At 34.0% G+C, this 20,247-nt stretch overlaps 3 protein-coding genes across 6 annotated transcripts; 2 read left to right on the top strand and 1 right to left on the bottom strand.

Moving 5' to 3' along the window:
- Nucleotides 1-1,693: 1,693 nt before the first annotated feature.
- LOC142505505 (uncharacterized) lies at nt 1,694-6,535 on the top strand. The gene is given in 6 exon segments (XM_075618515.1): nt 1,694-2,112; nt 2,114-2,768; nt 3,868-3,939; nt 4,009-4,953; nt 4,956-6,005; nt 6,109-6,535. Coding segments are annotated over 6 exon segments (3,405 nt in total). The 5' UTR covers nt 1,694-1,791; the 3' UTR covers nt 6,471-6,535.
- A 1,480-nt stretch (nt 6,536-8,015) lies between these two features.
- LOC142505506 (ATP-dependent DNA helicase Q-like 3) lies at nt 8,016-17,514 on the top strand. Of its 3 annotated transcripts, none has more exons than XM_075618517.1 (18): nt 8,043-8,123; nt 8,198-8,246; nt 8,348-8,431; nt 9,142-9,282; nt 9,426-9,460; nt 10,292-10,375; nt 11,062-11,150; nt 11,436-11,588; nt 11,671-11,767; nt 12,890-12,893; nt 12,988-13,137; nt 13,226-13,318; nt 13,394-13,459; nt 13,562-13,695; nt 14,580-14,671; nt 14,776-14,906; nt 15,032-15,138; nt 15,277-15,895. In XM_075618517.1, exons 2-18 carry the CDS (start codon nt 8,244-8,246, stop codon nt 15,665-15,667), a joined length of 1,854 nt encoding a protein of 617 aa, XP_075474632.1. In that variant the 5' UTR covers nt 8,043-8,123; nt 8,198-8,243; the 3' UTR covers nt 15,668-15,895. The 3 variants fall into 3 exon arrangements, with proteins under 3 accessions (XP_075474633.1, XP_075474632.1, XP_075474631.1); XM_075618516.1 differs by adding an exon at nt 17,375-17,514 and having other exon boundaries at nt 8,045-8,246; nt 15,277-15,701; XM_075618518.1 differs by lacking the exon at nt 8,198-8,246 and having other exon boundaries at nt 8,016-8,123.
- LOC142505508 (benzoate carboxyl methyltransferase-like) lies at nt 15,836-19,691 on the bottom strand. 2 transcript variants are annotated; one of them, XM_075618520.1, is made up of 5 exons: nt 19,596-19,691; nt 18,749-18,962; nt 18,482-18,657; nt 17,384-17,641; nt 15,836-16,833 (listed from the first exon to the last, which is right to left on the bottom strand). In XM_075618520.1, the coding sequence occupies exons 1-5, from the start codon at nt 19,668-19,670 to the stop codon at nt 16,489-16,491; spliced, it is 1,068 nt and encodes a 355-aa protein (XP_075474635.1). In that variant the 5' UTR covers nt 19,671-19,691; the 3' UTR covers nt 15,836-16,488. The 2 variants fall into 2 exon arrangements, with proteins under 2 accessions (XP_075474635.1, XP_075474634.1); XM_075618519.1 differs by having other exon boundaries at nt 15,836-16,839.
- Nucleotides 19,692-20,247: the final 556 nt, after the last annotated feature.

Genomic DNA, 20,247 nt, shown 5'->3' on the forward strand with positions numbered 1-20,247 from the left:
ATATATATATATTTATTTATTTAGTTATCTTGAACGTGAGATGGACGCATGAATATCTTGGGGAAAATATTAAATTCTTGTGAGATATTATAAAAAAAGTAAAAAACATATGCTCAATATATCAAATATATATATATATATATATATATATATATATACACGAATTTCTTACCCTGCACACCTGGTGTGCAGGGGGGTCATGAGCACCGCCTACGTGGCGGTGCATGATTGGTCAGCTTTTTTTAAAAAAAACAAAACAAAAAATTTTGTGTGGTTGTGGACGTGCCACGTAGACAGGCACACACAGGTGTGCAGGAAAAGGGTGTGGAGGGTATCATTGCTCTATATATATATATATATTATATATATATATATATGTAAATGATCAATGAAAAGTCGATAAGAATTGAACGTAGGCTACATACATCGACTCTCTAGAAACAACCAATTAAATCTATTCGTAATCAGAATTTTTTGGCATTTTAAGGTTCCAGCTGTAAGCTTATGGACGGTCACTTTCAATTCTGAAATATATATAATTATATAATAATTGTTGTTTGTTTGTAAAATTTGGAGAAGCCAATACAATAAAAACATATATATTTTTTAAAAATTGTAGTTGCATGACTTTCATATATATATTTGTAAAAACTTTCATTAAACCTATATGGATTTTTAAATTTATAATTGTAATTTTTAATTTATTTTTTGAACTAATAGTTGACGTTAATAATTTTTATTTATTTAATTTTTTTATCTATTAATATAAATATTTTTTATGATTTGATTTATGAAAGGAGATAAATAAGTCATTATTAAATTTATTATAATTAAATTTTCATTATTCAAGTCAACTCAATATACTTTTTTAATTAATTAATATTTTTTTTAAAATATAGGTAATAATAATTAATATTAATAATCTAATTTAAAATAATATTATTTATTTTAAAATAAATTTTTGTATGAAAAAATATATCAATTTTGGTTTGATAATATGTCTATCAACAAAATAAAAAAACAATTTTTTTGTCTGAAAATAAATAATAAGTACGTAAAATATTTGAAATTAATGTAACTTTATAAAAATTTGATATATTTAATTTTTCATAATTATTCTTATATATGATTGTTCATAAATTTTTCTATGTATGTTAATATATCAATCCATAGCACAAAAATTATATATATATATACACACACACACACACACACACACACACACACTACCATATGAATTTTGAATTACATAAATTGTTATATAATAAATAATACAAAATTACATTTTACTTATTAAAAATAATAATTTTTATTTTATGAGCCAATTAAATATTATAATTTTTTTGGTTGCGTAATGCAATAATTTTTTATTAAAATTTTAATAAATATAATTTCAAATTTCACAAGATTTCGTTATCACGGCTTGATTAATTCTATGAAATCAATAAAAATTTATTGACATTTTGATTAACTCTAAACTTTTGTAGAGCTTTTAAAAATAAAATATGAATATCATATTACTTTTTAAAACTCTACAAATTAAAATAAATTGAATTAAATTTTTATGAAATATATAAAACTTTATATTGAACATCTTTGGACTTTTAAACTCCACGAAAACCATTAAAAATCTAGAACTAATATTCTCGCCGTCTCATTTGGTTGCTTAATATTTTTCTAATGTTAAAAATGTTCTTTTGACTGTAAAGTCAACACAGTACGGGTATCAATCATGAGACGGAAGTTCCTCATTCGACTCATCATTAAATAACACAATCTTACATACTTCAAATGCATTTCAAGATTCATACTCTGTCATCTATCAAATTTTTTGAAGTACCCGTCTTTCTGGAAATGGGCGTGAAGGGACATTTTTTTCTTCAAGCAATTTCACTCTTAAATATTCTGATGGCTTATTTGGCCATGGCGTTAAGCAACATAACCACGGATCAATCTGCACTTCTTGCATTCAAATCCGAGCTCAGTTTAGACCCTTGTCATGTTTTGTCCCGAAACTGGTCCGTTTCTTTCCCAACATGCAAATGGATTGGAGTTACGTGCAGTTCTCGCCACCAAAGAGTGAGTGCTTTAGACGTTTCTGGCATGGGACTTTACTGGAAATCTCCCGTCACAGCTCGGAAACCTCTCGTTTTTAGTTTCACTCAACTTGAGCGGTAACGTGTTTCTTGGCAAACTTCCCGAAGAATTGGCCCAGTTGCATAGAGTGAGATTCTTGGATTTTGGGTTCAACAGCTTCACCGGTGACATCCCTTCTTGGTTTGGAGTCTTGGTTGAACTTCGGTTCTTGAGTCTTCGGAATAATAGTTTTACTGGTTCTATGCCGAGTTCCATCACGAATATGTCCAAGCTCGAAGTTTTGGATATATCATATAATCCTTTGCAGGGAAACGTACCAGAATCTATTGGAAGTTTGTTTAACCTGAGGAAATTGCTATTACAATATAACAATCTTACTGGTATTATACCAGTGTCGGTTTTCAACATATCCACCATAGAAATTCTAGCTTTTACAGGGAATAAGTTGTTTGGTAATCTCCCCGAAGGGATGTGTCGCAGCACGTCGAATCTGAAAGGGCTTTATCTGTCTTCCAATGAATTTGAAGGCCCCATACCGCCAAATATTTCTGAATGTTCACAGCTTAGTCTTCTTTCCTTGTCATTCAATAAATTCAGTGGCTCCATACCAAGAGAAATTGGAAACTTAAGGTCACTTAAAATATTGCATCTTCGCTCCAACCATTTTACAGGTATCAAAACTTCACTTAAAGTTGCGTGACTGCAAATTTGTGCTAAATTGGTTTTCATTTCACTGGATTGAAAGTACCATTTCCGCTTATACAACACACCTCTCTAACTTCACGTAAAGTGTCAAACTCTATATGTTTGCATAAGCTTATCGTCTGTTCGGACATCAAAATTTATTGAAATTTGAAAAGATGCTTATCTTATATGTTTCTAATTTCATAGCTGGAACCTCAAGAACCACAACAATTCTAGAGGAGGTGTATTGGTTCTAGACTTTTAATGACTTTTATGGAGTTTAAAAATTTAGAGGTATTCAATTTACACTTTTATATACTATAAAAGTTTAGTAATATTCAATGTAAATTTTTGTAGAATTTTAAAAAGTCATATGATATTTAAACTTGACTTTTAAAAACTCTGCAAAAATTTATAGGTTTTCCAAATATCAATAGACTTTTAATGACTCAATGAAATTCTATTAAGTACAAAAATTGAAGTCTAAGGTACTACTATAAAATGTCAAAAAATGTCTTTAATTCAACCTAAAGTATCTATCAACCCCACAAAAGTCTTTTATTTAAAAAAATCAGCAAATATCTACAACTAATACACCCCCTTAAGCTAAATGGGATTCCCACTTGACATATTTTTGCCGTGATTTTCTATGGAGTTTCTCTAAATTTGCTAATCGTACAAGGAGGTTATGTCACGAGTTTCAGTTTCAAATCTTGCTTGTTTTATATTTATATTATATTATTAAGTTTGATATCTTTAGAGTAACTTTTTTAGAGAACATGAAAATATTTAATTCCATAATTACCCTACTTAACCTACTAAAAACCTCTTCAATTCATTACATATTTTATATAGAAAAAAATCTAAACAAAAAATCTCTTTTAAATCGAACTAACTCTTCTAAATTGAAAATAATTTCATGTTAATTGTTTAATATTATTTGATCAAATTAAAATAATAATAACACATGCAACACGTATGCATCTTTTACTAATAGGCTTATTATGCATATCCGTATGTTATTAACGGTCTTTTCGCCATTTCAAAACAATATCAAGTCCTTATGAAGTTTAGCAATTTTGACAGGTGCAATCCCAAAAGGGATCGGAAACTTAACAATGCTGCAAATGTTGTATATTGACACCAACAAGCTGATAGGTATAGTAATTGATGAGATAGTAACTTGTGAATCCAAGAAACTGACAACAAAATGTTCTAGCTTTTCAGGCACAATTCCAGAAGAAGTGGGCAATCTTTACAATTTGGAGGTATTGTCCTTGGGAGTCAATCACTTAACCGGTTATATCCCAGAAAAAATCTTCAACATCTCAACATTAAACGCAATAAGTGTTTCAGTGAACAAACTTTGGGGTTACCTTCCATCGATTTTGAGTTATGGGCTACCTAATCTGCAAAAACTCTACCTTGATGACAATTTTTTCTTCGGAGAAATCACTGAATCTATCTCAAATTTTTCTAAACTCACCATCATCAGCTTTTCTTCCAACAATCTCAGTGGACAAGTTCCCAACTCCTTTGGCAAGTTGAATCTTTTAGAAACTTTAATGTTATTTGGGAACAATTTTGTTAGTGAAACATCAGAACTAAGCTTCATCGGTCCAACGAAAAACTGCAGCTACCTAACAAATTTAGCTTTTGGAGATAATCCTTTCAATGGAATTCTTCCAGTTTCAGTAGGGAATTTATCGACTACTATTCGATATTTTTATGCTAACAACTGTGGTCTTCGAGGCAGCATTCCGGACGTGTTTGGGAATCTTAAAAATTTGATTATATTGAGCCTGTTTGGTAACGAACTCATTGGAACTATTCCGAATACATTGGTGAACTTGAAAGAACTTCAAGGATTATTTCTTTACCGCAACAAAATAAGTGGGCCTATTCCTGATAGTCTCTGCATGTTACCGAATTTGAATGTAATGCGGCTTGATCAAAATCAAATAACTGGTTCTATCCCTGATTGCATGGGAAATCTAACTTCTCTAAGATATCTATTCTTGGGGAACAACATATTAAATTCTGTCATACCGAGGAGCCTATGGAAACTGAATGATCTTCTCATGTTGAATCTGTCTGCAAATCTTTTAACGGGTGTCCTGCCTTCAGATATCGAAAATTTGAAGGTTGCAGCCACCCTTGATTTGTCAAACAATCACTCTCAAGCATCATTCCTAGCTCAATTGGAGGCTTACAAAGTATTATCTTTCTTTCTTTGGCACGAAACAGATTTCAAGGATCTATTCCTCAGTCAATCGATATGTTAGTGAGTTTGGAGACACTAGATCTTTCGCACAACAATCTTTCTGGAACCATACCGATGTCATTAGAAAAACTTCAGTATCTCAACAACTTCGATGTTTCTTTCAATGAGTTGAGCGGTCCAATCCCTACTGGTGGCCCCTTTAAATCCTTTTCAAGCCATTTCTTTGTGTCTAATGTAGGACTTTGTGGTGATTCTAAATATGGAGTTCCACCTTGTCACGAAAACACAAACACCGAGTCCAAAAGGAAAAAATTGATTCTTCGTGTTGTATATATTTTCTTAGGGATTTCAGTGCTAGTTTTTGCCATTACCTTGTCATATATACTTGCAAGATACAGGAAGAAAAACAAGACAGAAACCCCAACAAGTAGTTCATTCGATAGTGCACCATCACGAGTCTTATATCAGGAACTTGTAAAGGCCACCGAAGGGTTCAACGAGAACCATTTACTCGGCAAGGGAAGTTATGGATCTGTCTATAAAGGGACCCTTCAAAATGGAGAGGACGTGGCGATAAAAGTGTTCAATTTGCAGTCAGAAGGCGGATTCAAGAGTTTTGATACCGAATGTGAAGTCCTGCGCAGGCTTCGCCATAGAAATCTTTGCAAAGTCATCGGTAGTTGCTCAAACGAAGACTTCAAGGCATTGGTTCTCCAATATATGCCAAATGGAAGCCTCGAACAGTGGCTATATTCGGAAAACAACTTCTTGGACATTGTTCAAAGGCTCAACATAATGATAGATGTAGCATACGCGCTAGAATATCTACACCATGGTTACTCAATACCTATAGTTCACTGTGATTTAAAGCCAAGCAATGTGCTCTTGGATGATGATATGGTTGCCCATTTGAGCGATTTTGGAGTCGCTAAGCTATTAAGTGATGGAGTCAGTGTTACGCTCACAAAGACCCTCGCCACATTAGGCTACATCGCACCAGGTAAACATGACATTTTTCAGCTCCAACACACCATCAATCACATTTTTTTTAATCTCACTCGTCATACATTCGATGAACTTATTTGTTTTCTTCGGTCTCGTAGAATACGGTTCAGAAGGTTTGGTATCTGTGAAATGCGATGTTTATAGCTACGGTATAATGCTGATGGAAGTTTTTACAAGAACGAAGCCGAACGACTCTAAATTTACAGGGGATTTAAGCCTACGGAGTTTGGTGAATGGTTCAGTGCCTAATGCACTTGTACGAGTTATAGATTTGGAATTGTTGAGAGGAGATGAACAACACTTCAGTGACAAATTGGAATGCTTGGTGTCGATAATGGAGATAGCTTTACAATGTTCCATGGAGAATCCTAGTGAAAGGATAATAAACATGAAATTTGTTGTTGTAGCATTGAAGAAGATTATGTCTAAGCTCCTTCAGTATTTTCCACAAGTCAATTAATTGTACAAATTAAGTACTGTATGAAATTTAAACTATTGTTAATAATATTTTAATTTTTTATTAGATATATTATAAGTTCATTATTATTATTATTATTATTATTAATTCCTAAAACTATATAATTTCAAATTATTAATGTATTAAGTAAATATAAATTCATAATTTTCTGAAAATTAATGTGCTATCATAATATATTTTTAGTTTTAAATCTTGCTTCACTAAAATAACACATATAATTATAACGATGAAGTATAAATATATAGTTAGAATGCAAAAATATACATATATGGACCATATTATTCTTTCTTTCAAGATTTTATAAAACAAAGTATATTTGTCAACAAAACAATATATTTTTTCATAAGAAATATATATATATATATATATATATATATATTTCTAACAAATAAAACAATGAAACATTTTTGTCACCGAAAATTAAATTTGTGGTTATATATAGATTTTTTACGATTTTGATTTTTTATATTGTTAATATATAATTTTAATAGGTTATATATTTTTTTTATAATTTTTTTTTTTTTTCAAATCGAAAAAAATGGACACAATACAAACAGAGGACGAGGTCAGCTACAATGGGTGAGTTGAAAGAAATAATTTGTTTTGAGAAATTAAGGAGCCCTAATTTCCAAATGGAAAAATGCGTAGGGAGAGACATTTGATTGTCGTTGGCTGATATACATGCATTTTGGGGGCTTGGGTTTCAAACATGAATAAATCACCACTGCCGCTGGACTCTATTTGCGGGGCTGCGAAGCAGGTGATCAAGAAGGAAGCATTGGTGAAGCTTTTGAGATGGCATTTTGGGCACTCTGATTTTCGTGGGAAGCAGCTGGAAGCCATTGAATCAGTTTTATCAGGTTTGATTTTTTCCGTGTGCATAATGTGTGGGAGAGGATGGAACTAAATGGGAATCGCCACGGCAGCTGGAACTAACCGGAATCTCATTTGTGTTTATTTAAAATTGCACCAATTTTCTTTTCTAGAAGATGGGCGTTGTTAATGGAACGTTTCTGATCGTCATAAGTTAAAATTGTGTCCCACAAGTAAAACACCATAAGGTCTATTTGATTTACGAGTTACTAAATACCAATGAAAGAATTGCCCATCAATCTACTAGCAAAACTATCGACAAGTATTATCTTTCATTTCATGTTGGAATTGCTACCTCTGACATGTAAGGTATGCTTAAAAAAGACTTTGAATCATTTAAAACGCACCAACGCTGGGCTTCATGAACAAGGTTCCCTTCACAAAAGGACTGCATTTTACCATGTGTTGAGGTGCAAGGGTTGATCCTAACTGCACCCTCATCATAGATGCATGCCTTGAAGGATTTTAGTAACTATAGTCTTGTGCCTGTATATAACTTATGCGTGCATGCTTACATTATATATATGTACACATCTATGCACATATGCTTCTATGTGTGTTTTGTGTGGTCCTTTTATCCTAATGTTATAATTTCGTTTTTTCGGTGTGCTATATGAAAGTAGTCTGGAAATTGATGCAATTTGTTGAACGCAGGCAGAGATTGTTTTTGTTTGATGCCAACTGGTGGGGGAAAGTCAATCTGTTATCAGATTCCAGCACTAGCAAAGGCAGGAATAGTTCTTGTTGTCAGTCCTTTGATAGGTGAATGCGATTGTTGATATATTTCTTTTAAGCTTAGGCCTGCACAGATTCTTTTGCTCTATCATTTTTTTCAGGATAAGATTTGATCTCTTCTGCTTCATTCATTTAATCTCAGCCCTTATGGTGAGTACATGACACATTTCGTCCACCAGTTGTTTCTGTAATTTATTAACGGAAGTGAATGTAAATTCTACTTTATAAATTCAACTTATATTTTTATTCAGGAAAATCAAGTAATGGTGTTAAAAGAGAAAGGGATTACTGCTGAATATCTTTCCTCTACCCAGACCGCGAGTGCCAAGAATAAGGTTGAGATTTTATAGATTTTACTTCATCCAGCACTAATGCTTACTGATTAGACAGAATGGCTAATAATCACGTTCTAGTGGATCCAATGAGCAGAGAGGAAGTATGGAGGAGTTTATCACACATATCAGTCGTGTTAATGAGAGCTATTTAATATTGTTTTGAGTGCGTTGTTGAAAACCCTAATTTTGATAACTACTTATAGCTCTGTAACACCTGGCATACATCCTTTACAATATTTGCGAAGACATGCAGATGGTGTGGGGAAAACCAAATCCATTTACTTGTAAACATATTTGATGTTCTTTGAGAATCCATATAAAACCTGAAACAATCGAACTCCAATCTCCTTCTTTTACTTTTAGCATCTATAGTAAGTCAATCCTGGATATTTTCTTTCACCACTTCCTGATTTGTTTTATGCTATGTGACTAAAAGTTTTTGCAATAGAGGTTTTCCAGTTTTTTAGTTCCCAAATAGTTTCGTTTTTCTTTATCTTTCTGTACCTTCTCTATTTCATTATGTTTATAGATATATAAATTTCAGTTTGTGTTGTGGTTAGATGCTGACTAAGAAGCTTCTTAATAAATTCAATAAGTTCTACTATCGTAGCCTACTATTTCACTGTATAAAAATTATGTACCCGAATATTATCTCTCATTGTGTATGGATATATCATTGGTGTTCATCTGTTTTACATATGCATTTGTAGGTTTATGAAGACCTTGAATCGGGAAAGCCATCTTTGAGGTTACTGTATGTGACACCTGAACTGATTGCAACAACTGGTTTTATGGCAAGGCTGACCAAAATTCATTCCAGAGGATTGCTAAATCTTATTGCAGTAGACGAGGTCTTTAACTGCTTGTGATTTTTAACGGCAATATATAAATAGTTGTCAGTTGTCAAAAGATGCTTCTGAAGTTGCCTCATAAATTTATCTGCTTTTTAACCTATCAGGAAACTAATTTACTTCCAATTTTTAAATGTTTTTAGGCACACTGCGTTTCAACATGGGGTCATGATTTCAGGTGGATTCTCGAACTTCGATGTATATTTCCTTGTTCAAACCTATTTCATCGGACTTGGTTTACCTTATTTTGCATGTTATCACTACAGATAAGTATCATGAGCTTTATGCTTTTCATCAGTTTTGTGCATGCTACTGTGCACCGTAATATCAGAAAGAAATTATTTATTTAGTGTTACTCATATATTAAAGAAAGTATACATTTCCTAAATTTTTGTGTTTCATTTCATATCACAAAGTCTGGACAAGGGTATTTTTTCTTGCTTGGGGGGGGGGGGGGGGGGGGGGGGGGGTCAAGTATGCCCAGGCTCAAGGTCTTTGAATGTGTAAGGAGCAGCATATGTAGCTTTTCAATTATGAACTAGAGCTGCTTCTGGGTCTAGTTATGATATTTGTCCCCCGCTAAGCTAAGCATCTGCTAGGATGAGAATTATTTAATCCATATTTGTTATTGGTAAACTCATTTCAACTTCCTCGTTTGACTTGATCTTGGGTCGCTTATCGTGTTTGTTAACATTAAAATTTTATATTATTTTAATGTGGCCTCCAGCTTCTGCAATACAATGAAAGGGAGAGTCTGTGCACTCCCTTAAGATGCTATTTTCTTACCTTTATTTGTATGACTACTACTATTTTTCGTATGTTTTCCCATTTGTTGTTATGTGCTCAAACTCTCTGGACTAAAACAGAGATAATTGTTCTCCCTTTCTATGTCTTTGTTGTGCACCTGCACTTGGGTACGTGCGTGTGTTGCATGGTGTTGATTTCTTATATTCTTTCTCTGCTCTACTGTTGTTAATTGTTATTTTTGTTGATTTTCTATTTAAATTAGGCCAAGCTACCGGAAACTTTCTTCTCTAAGGAAACGACTGCCCAACATACCAGTTATGGCCTTGACTGCTACAGCTGCTCCCAAGTGAGTTTGTCCATGTTAACTGGCAATTGCAGTTTCACGCACCAAAATTTTGAAATACTTCTAACCTTCTTGTTATTAATATCATGTTTTCTTATGTTTTGCCACTGTGCAACCCTACTCCAATTAGATGTCAAAAGCATTTGGTATGCCTGCATCATCAAAGATATCATCTGCAAAGTAACAATATATTGGTTTGTTTAATGTCATTCTTCTGTGACAGTTTTTGTTGTGGTCTCTGAAATATGGTTGAGGAATTTGAAATTGTGGTTTATTTGTGGTTGGATTAAATTTATTACTAATATTAAATTTGAGGCATGGATAGTAACTACTTTTTGCCTCTCGTGTCATAACATTTTTTTCTCAAAATACCCCTTCCTCATAAATATTTTTGAAATAAAACAAAGCATAATAAATTAGTGATCGAAAAAACATAATAAATTAGAAATTCAATTAAATAAGAATTACTCTAATCTGATTATATTTCATATAAAAATTTAGTATATATAAATATAAAACTATATTTTAGATAAAACAAATTAATTTACACGCACAAATCATGTGCGAAGTTTTACTAGTTGATATGAGGCTTCCTTTTCTCCACACTGCTGTCCAAACTCCAAAGTAACATCATTCTCTGTATAATATGTGGCAGGGAGTTATTAATATTAGATTTGGTACTTCTGCAGAGTTCAGGAGGACGTGATAGAGTCCTTGTGTTTACAAAACCCTCTCGTACTGAAGTCATCATTCAACCGCCCAAATATTTATTATGAAGGTGGAGTTCCCATAGCTTGATCATAACGTTAAAGTTTTCATGACATAAATGATGCTCATGGATATATCTTTTACGGATATCTATAAAATAAGCTACTCTTAACATAAAATCAAAAGATTCAAATTCATAAACTCCTCCCACCTCATTAAACCTGATACAGTGAAACTAATCTCAAATGCAATTCCAATAATGATGAATCTGAATGAATGAGCCACTTTGTTATGAGTGTTAAATAGAGGATTAAATAGCCATCATATATGTTTCTCAAACTACTTCATCCTGCAGTTCGCTTCAAAGACCTGTTGGATGATCCATACTCTGATCTTTGTGAGCATCTTAAATCATTTGGGAATATTTGTGCTATAGTCTACTGCCTTGAGCGGACAACTTGTGATGACTTGGCTGCCCACCTATCAAAGAAAGGAATTTCTTGTGCTGGTAACGGAGTTATGGTTTTTGGCAGTTTTTAAAAACATTTCTTCTTTTGGATTTCTAAATTGGGTTTTTTCCGGCACATTAGCATATCATGCAGGATTGAACAGTAAATTGCGGAGTTCTACATTGGATGATTGGATTTGCTTCAAAACACAAGTAATTGTTGCTACGGTGGCTTTTGGGTATGATTTTTGTTTCATTGTTATTCTTTCAACTAGAAAAGTTATTTGGTATTTCAATTATCTGTCTTGTGAATTCCATTTTTCTTAGCAAATTGCATCATATAATTTGGTGGATCATGGCGTAATTATTTTTTGCTGCTATGGTATACTAGTAGGAAATATGTCGCCATATTTGAAAGGGGCAAGAAGTAATCAGAAAGCACAAATCTATTATGTTCTAAGCTTTGGGTTGTCGTAAATGCTTTAGACAGTGTATGGTCCTAATTTCTTCCACTGTCGGATGTAATAAACTAAAGTCCAATTTTGCAGTTTTGAATCTCGCAATCATGTGGAATGAAGTCATAATAATTACTTTCATCGCATAATAAATAGAATAAGCGTTCTAGTTCTGTTTTCTTCTTCCCCTCCTTCAACCAAACCTCTAACTATTTGGCGGCAGTGGCAGATCGTCTGGAATAGATGTTTGAGACTGATGGGGTGGGGGCAAGGTGTGGTGGTGATTGTGGGATGAGAGTAGAAGCTGATGAAAATCGTTTTGATTTGATTGTGGGATGAGAGTAGAAGCTGATGCAAGTCGTTTTGATTTGATTGTGGGATGAGAGTAGAAGCTGATGAAAGTCGTTTTGATTTCCTTCATGTCAACAATGTAAATTATGCTGACTGATGTATGGCCAGATAATAGGAAACCTGCTTTTACCATAGGAATTGTAGGGGTTGAACTTATTACGACCTTATCCTGTAGAGTCTAAAAGTATTTATAGTTAATTTAATTTGAAGTTATACATCATCTTCATACATAATCACTCAAGTTGCTTCCTTACTCTAATTCTATTTCAAGTTTTTTCTATTTTATATATTAATGTATTTTTGGTGTTTCTAATTTTGATAATCAAATTGTCATTAATTTTCAATGATGTTTCTGTTCATGTTTCTTTAAGTTGGAAAGAACATGAATCCTCCTTGGAGGAAATGTGTGCTATCTCATTTCAATTCTTTTAGCTCTCATTGTCTATCATTCCCAGTTGGCCTCAGTATTCTATATTTGTTGTGTAATGGTTTCTGAATTGATGCTGTAGCTGCCGTTTTTCTTGCTCATGTTTTGAGCTCGTGGTTTTACTGCAGGATGGTATGAAAATATTTTTGACAAATTGTGAAGCTCCCTATTCAGCATTCTTAATTGGAAGAGATCCACCTTAAAGGTTTGTTCACTCTAATGCTAGGGCATTGATAGGAAAGATGTGAGAGTTGTTTGCCACTTTAATATTCCAAAGTCCATGGAGGCCTTTTATCAAGAGTCAGGCCGAGCTGGTCGTGATCAGTTGCCCTCCCAAAGTCTATTATATTATGGGGTGGATGACCGTAGAAAAATGGTTAGCTATCATCTTTCCAATTGAACTACTATGTTTGATTTTCAGGTTTGCGCAGTATCATTCTAAAACTTAATAAACATAATTGCAGGAATTCATCCTGGGCAATGCTAAGAGCAAAAAGTTGCATTCTTCAAGCTCGGAAATGGATTCCTCTAAGAAGTCCCTAGCGGACTTCTGTCTGGTAAGTATACATCTTCCCTGAGATAACATTTACATCCTATTATATCAATTTTACTTTGGCTTTGTCTCCTTACAGATGATTGACTACTGCGAGGATGCGGGCTGCCGTAGAAGAAAGATACTCGAGAGTTTTGGGGAGCAGGTGTGCTGATCAATACCCATTTCACATGTAGGTTACACATCCAGTAAGAATCTGATTCTGATGGGAAAATAATGCCATGTAATTGTCTTTCTCTGGAAGCAGGTATCTGCATCATTATGTGCAAAATCTTGTGATGCATGCAGACATCCTAATTTAGTTTCGAAGCACCTGAAGGAGCTTACAACCAGTACTTCTTTTAAGTACCGAAATGGGTCCTCTCAAGTATTCCTTAGCAGGTTTCCGTTTGTTTTTCTCTATATTGATGTACTACAATTTTTTGACATGTTCGTGTTGGTGTTCGCTATGTGGATAATAGATACTCTGGCGGGGAAATGAGTCTATCTGTATTGCTTCCAACCACACCACAAAGGAGGTGTTAGAGCAAAAATATGTGGTATTACTAATTAAGAAGGCCTTGAATCATTATTGTTTGAATGGTGATGTGCCATTTTATAGAGCCATATGGAGAAAGATGATCCAGGTGGCTGATCTGCTTCGAGTTGATTAATATGATGTGCGGCAAAATGGTTGTTAACCATTGTGTTTAGTGAAGGGCTTGAGTGACTCTTATCTTGTGTGAGACTTTCTTGATTGATAATTCTTGTTAGTTTATAGGAATGCTGGAGGTTGATGGTTATGAAGTATCGTGTGTTATAGTAGTTCCCAGACGCAGTCCATTTTTTAAAATTGGTTAATGGGAAAATATTTAGGTATCCAAGGAAATAACAAATAAAGTCAGTTCTGTGTTTATTATCTATAACGCTTGAATTTGTACATGGTTATAAGTTTCTGTTTCAACCATTTTCTGTTCATTTAATAAAGAATCTGCCCCTCCCCACCCACATAAAAAATATTGTCCATATTCCTCACTCTTGTTTATGGTACCACTGATTAGTTTCCAGTGCAACAGATTTGCATACTGTCAATTTTTTTTCTGTGAATGAAAATGTTTTAGAATGTAGTTCTTCGTTTCTTTGTTCATTGAATGAGCTTGTTCATTTTACTTTACTCTTTGATTTCCTGTGAGTGAATTTGTTTTAGAATATAGTTTGTCGTTTCTGTGTTCATTAAATGAACTTGTTTGTTTGCTTTACTCTTTTGATTTCCTTGTGCGCTACAGTGCTTCAAATTTATGCAAAGAACAATTTTCAGAATTCTGGAATCGGGAAGATGACGCTAGTCAATCTGAGGAAGATATATCTGATTCTGATGGTATAAACATGAGTTAAAATATTAAAAGCAATGTTTGTATCTTAGAATGCTTTGCCATTTTATCTTCTCCTCAGCATGACATTCTATTGACCTGCTAACTCCAGAGGCTTTTGAAATTGCAAAGAGTGTGGCACATTCAAGTAAATCGTTGAAAAGAAGATTAAATGACAGGATTGAGTCATTGCAGCAGGCAGAAGAGAATTATTACCGGCATGAAAATGACTCAGAAAAGCAGGTTGGTATCGTGTTCGTTTTTTTCCTGCAAGGGCTCAACTTATTTGAGCAGACTGCAATCTTTAGTCATATATGATCCTTTTTCCTCTCTGCGCGTGCTACTAAGCATCTGCTGTGTATTGATAGGTCAATAAAGTTGTCAAAAATGCCATATCTGGAACATTAAGAGACTCCGGAAAGCAAAAGTTACTAGACGCAATGAAGCAAAACCAACACATTTTCAACGAGTTAAGGTATCCTTCCTTTGACCATATTCTTGATCCATTGAGCCTTTAACCATATTCTTGATCCATTGACCCCAAAACTGTTGCACATGATTCATACCTTTGATTCACCGGATATATCTGCTTCCTTAAACAACAAAATGTCAGGATTGACTTCTGCACATCTGTCGAGACACTTGAGAATGAATGCTATCACAAGTATGGGAAAAGTGGGAAGTCATTTTATTTGTCACAGATGGCAAGTATTATAAGGTGGTTGTCAACCACTAGTCCCGATAAGCTGAAAAGTAGACTGGGTGCCGAAGATACTACAACATCAGAAGTCGTCGGACCCAAACCAGATGGCTTATCCCGATCATCCTCGACATTGAATCCAGTAGTGTCACAAGCCCCCCATCATGAAAATCCTGGTATCAGTATTAAATCAGATGCTTCTATTTCCCAGGTGACAGTTCTACCACCAGTTCCTTCTTTCTCGGAGTTTATTAACAGCAAAAAAGCAATAGAAAACAAATTTTCGATGCTTAAAAAGCACTGAAGTGATGGGGTTGGCCGAGCTATGGAGAAGAAGAGTTTGTTTCAGTAGTTTTTACAGAATGTGGAACTTGCATGTTTTCTTTATAAATCTCAACTGTTTGCTTCTGTTCTCTTTGGGTTAGATGCAAAAGTGTGAGCCAATCACGGCTGTAAGAACACTATGCCTTGGTTCCATTTCATTCCCCAAAATATTTCCCACCTTTCATATTTCAAAACAAAACATTATTCACATTTTTGTTTTCTTTCCCTTTTTTTGGAAAATATATTCTCTCCTTTCACATCTTTTTAAATAATCATTCCTCCTCTTTGGATGTTTTCTATATTTTTTTCCATCTCATTTATTAGTCGAGCTGATAGCACATTTGTGCTCTGTTTTGTACTCTTCCAATATAAGCACGACACTTGACAATACTCTTTTTGGAAGAACAAATGACGTAAAAAATCTCGATTTTAACCAAGATTTCTCATTGTAAACTTTAAGTACGCCTCGTATCGTGATGGCCATGGCGAAGAGCTTGTTTCTTCCATTTCCCTAGTCAGAAAGGGTGATACGTCACATAGATTAGTTTGTGGCCGCATTATGGAGTTTAAGTCGATCCTAGCAGGTGGGCAATGGATAGTAATATAGTATACCCACCTGCCAGAGGCCAGGATCGAATTTTCAGTATCATGGTATAGAAAAAATGATGCCAGTGTTTATGCGAAGTTACTTGTTTATTCCATTTAAGAATCTTGGATATCTTAACAAGAGATTCTCCTAAAATACTTGTAACATATGGTTGATCTGTTCCTTTCATAGACCTTATACACTATATCTTTTTATCATTTCCTTCTTAAAGAAATTGCTATAGTAAAGTGAGATGGCTTCTCCTTAGACAAATGCTCAGCCAATTTTTCTGCATACTTCTCAAATACCACATCATAATTCACGACCCTGCTAAAATGGCTGGCCAGCATTGGCTCAATCACAGCCCGAACACTATCCGCGGCAAATTTTGCGCATCTACATTTTTCGAAATTTTCGTCTTGGCTAGGGTCCCATGGGACTGGAAAAACGTCCATCTTGTCCAATATGAAGGACCCTTCGTCCCCGATTATCGTCTCAACTTCTCGTGGGCACGGGATGTATATAGGCACGTTAAAAGAATATAGATCATCTTTCTCGACCTGTCCCTGTCATTTTATGCACATTAACACAGTGTATACACAGTGGCTCCATGCAATTCAGGAGAAAGATATATGTGCACCGAGGGTAAAAGATTTTCTTGCAACCATGGACCAAATACCAAAACTAAATCCTGCACCAAACAATTATGGCCCTGTTATATAAATCAAATTTAATTAAAAACTAAATCGAAATCAAACCGATATAACATATTTAAAAAAAAAAAAACAAAAGTTAACTCAACCAAACTTCCCAAATAGTTCGGTCTGGTCTGTTATTTCGGTTTAAACGAACATTTCCACATCCCTGGATGAATTGCGAATCTGCATCCAATTTATGGCGAAATGACTAAACCATCCCATTCTCTCCCAAAAAAATAATGAGATGTTAAGATTTGTTGTGTTTTTGGATTGAGAGTTTAAACCCCTTCATGTTAATATTATTTGTCACAATCCTTCTAATATAATGAAAATATTTAGACATGTATGTGCGCGACTAGAGGTTCTTTTCCCCTCAAATGAAACATGTTATTTATAATTATAGAACCATTACCTCGACGACCATTTCATGAAGTGTTTCGGCAAGAATTGTGAAATGTGCATTTTCAACCATTGAAGAAGCATCTTCGATACGTCGACCGGATAACGACAACACCATACGCCCACCGGGGATCATTTCTTCACCTCTAATACTTAGAAATTTGAAGAAGTCTCTTTGAAATTGGTTTGCATATGCTTCCAGTACGTTCACGGGACTTGTCTTGGCTATGTATATATTTTCCTTGTTATTGCTCTCAAGTCCTTCGGGAACCTGTCATTTTTAACGCCAAATATGTTCTATCATTATGCAAGATAAGAATTGAAAGATAAAGTCTAATAATATTAATGGGGGAGTGCATGTACATATAGAGTTATATGATATTCGACACTACTAAGTAAAAACTATTTTAAAAAAACACGTAAAAATTGTTGGTCTCACGTGCAACAACTTGATATATAAATATGAAAATAAAGAATAAAATTGGACACCGAGATTTATGTGAAAAACCCATAAAAATTATTAGGGTAAAAACCACCGGCAAGATGAAAAGAATTCCATTATAATATTTTATGGCGTCCAACCGCTCACTGTGTTTCCAAAGACAACAAACACTCTCTTAATACAGGAGAACAAAAACTTCAGAAATATTCTAGAATTAAGCACTTAAATGCTATGAGATTAGAGAAAAGAAGTGAGAATAGAATGAATGAAACGAGGGGAGGGAGCTCTATTCGTAGAGCTTCTCGTCCGTGTGAAAACGAATATAAAAACGCGTTCTGTCTGAATATTTCTTCTATCCGAAATTATAACATTGCGCAAATTTCAACAAAGCTTGTCTACCACTTAATTCTTTGTCTGCCACCAATAATTCTTCTACCGACAAAAATTTCAATCTGTTATCTTTCCCTTTTTGTGATTTTATACCTTCTTTTTCTCTCTGACGCTGATGTGGTGTCGACGTATATAGCTTTACATCAACACTCCTATGAAGAAAAAACTAAAATTGCAAGACAAATGACTAAGATAGGTGGTTTAATTTATTACTGTACAGAGTGTCGTTTAGTCATTCCGGAGAAAAAAATGTAAGCAACAAGTGTGTATACTACATACCCCAGAGAGCCAATGGATGCTGTAAGAAGAATAAACGAAGTGCATACTATTGCTCGGAAATAGTCTATCATAGAACGATCCCGGCGAGCCATATATAAAGCAGCGCGTTTTCGTTTTAGTTTCTTTCACTTGGTAGAAACTTTGCACCAATTTGAACAAATTGTTGAAGTCGTTATCTACAGTAACAAAACCACACAGATTCAGTTGAGGGCTAGCTTCAAGTGTTGGAGTAATGAAATTCAGAGGAATTTTACGTTAATATATTACCTGGAAGATCGTTTAAGAAAACTTGAATTTCTTGAAATCCACTGGAGAAATCTTGTAGAGTATCCATGAGATGGGAGAGGACTAACAATGTATTCGGGCCTGATGCACAACCAAAATCCACCATCTTGAAGCAGCATTCCTCGAATCTCTCGGTTTCAAGCATATTTTTTAGGGTTTCATCTAATATTGGCCATGTTTTTGATATTCCATATTTCTGAGAAAGAATATAGAAAAGATTGGTTCATATTTTCCGCGACAATCATATTTTCAAATGTTTAAGCTCCTGAGCTCGATCCATCTATGTATTTCGGAGTTTTTCAAGTCGAGAAAACAGTCAAATTCGTCCTATATATAAGTTTTCAGGTCAAATTTTATTGTCCTCATAATTCATGAGATTCATTAGTTAACAATTATTACATGTAGTTTTTGACATATTGAATTGATTGATCACATGCAATTTCATTTCTTGAGCAACCAACTTACATGCAATACTCTCATTTCTAATTTCATCGCGCTCTACATCGCTTAATTCTTAAAGCTTAAGGATGCAGCACACGTCGAAACGAGGGGGTTATGAATGCTAATCGTTCAATTTGGGGGTAAAGAATGAAGTCACGTGATTCTCAAGTACTCGCTCTCAACCCTTAACGTTCAACTAACAGCTTGAACAAAATCAGGACACAATAAAATGCTTGAGGGATATACTTAGCATATGCAAAATTAGAGGGAAACATTTGAGAATAAGAACAAAGAATATGAATTATCTCCCAATTTCTGACTTTTCTATTTTCTTTATTATGTATAGGGGGGGAAAGAAAAAGAAAGGAAGAGATAACTCAGTTATTACTTGAACAATTGAATTGTTGGCATAGCTGGTTTCCCCATCTCCTGCATTTGTATGTAGAATTTTATTCAACCCCATTTTACACTATGTGAAGTATTGTGAGTGGGAAACTAAATATTGTCTATGGCTCTATATATATATATATATATATATATATATATATATAGACACAAAAAAGAAAAAGAATTGTTCGATAGAGACAATTTTATTTTAATTTCATGAACGGCGATAACGAACAATCGAAAACGATGAAACATATATAGTTTTATTTTGTGGAAATAAAACTAGTTCGTCCCCTCTGTTAGAGAGTTTATTAACCTCTACAACAAACTATTTCCGAGATATAGCAATTTTCGGTTATTTTGGCGATAGGATAACAACGGTGATAAGTGAACTTGATATCGATTTGATATCTATGTATGTAATGTCATATCAACATTTTTAAATTAAAAATATAAATCAAATTGTCCGAAAATTGAAATATAAATGATTTAGATTCGATTTTGACGTCATCAAAAATACAAAATGACAGATATACAAAATTAAAATAGTAAAATAACGATTCACTGATTAAAATGGACCCCATATTTGGAAGAGGTATCCAATTATTTGTGGAATCTGCCGATTACATGCTGAAAATAAATATGTCGGGACG

This window comes from Primulina tabacum, chromosome 10 (genome assembly GCF_025594145.1).
Source record: "Primulina tabacum isolate GXHZ01 chromosome 10, ASM2559414v2, whole genome shotgun sequence".
Lineage (NCBI taxonomy): Eukaryota > Viridiplantae > Streptophyta > Magnoliopsida > Lamiales > Gesneriaceae > Primulina > Primulina tabacum.

Bases quoted from the DNA above. Each gene is read 5' to 3' on its own strand.
- LOC142505506 (XM_075618517.1), top strand. The intron at 13,460-13,561 runs GTGTGCTGATCA...CTCTGGAAGCAG, and splicing joins TCGAGAGTTTTGGGGAGCAG to GTATCTGCATCATTATGTGC. The intron at 14,907-15,031 runs GTTGGTATCGTG...GTGTATTGATAG, and splicing joins AAAATGACTCAGAAAAGCAG to GTCAATAAAGTTGTCAAAAA.
- LOC142505508 (XM_075618519.1), bottom strand. From the start codon at position 19,670: ATGGGGTTGAATAAAATTCTACATACAAATGCAGGAGATGGGGAAACC. The intron at 18,963-19,595 runs GTAATAACTGAG...ATTCTTTCTCAG, and splicing joins CCAACAATTCAATTGTTCAA to AAATATGGAATATCAAAAAC. The intron at 17,642-18,481 runs GTATGTAGTATA...TAAAAATGACAG, and splicing joins GCATCCATTGGCTCTCTGGG to GTTCCCGAAGGACTTGAGAG.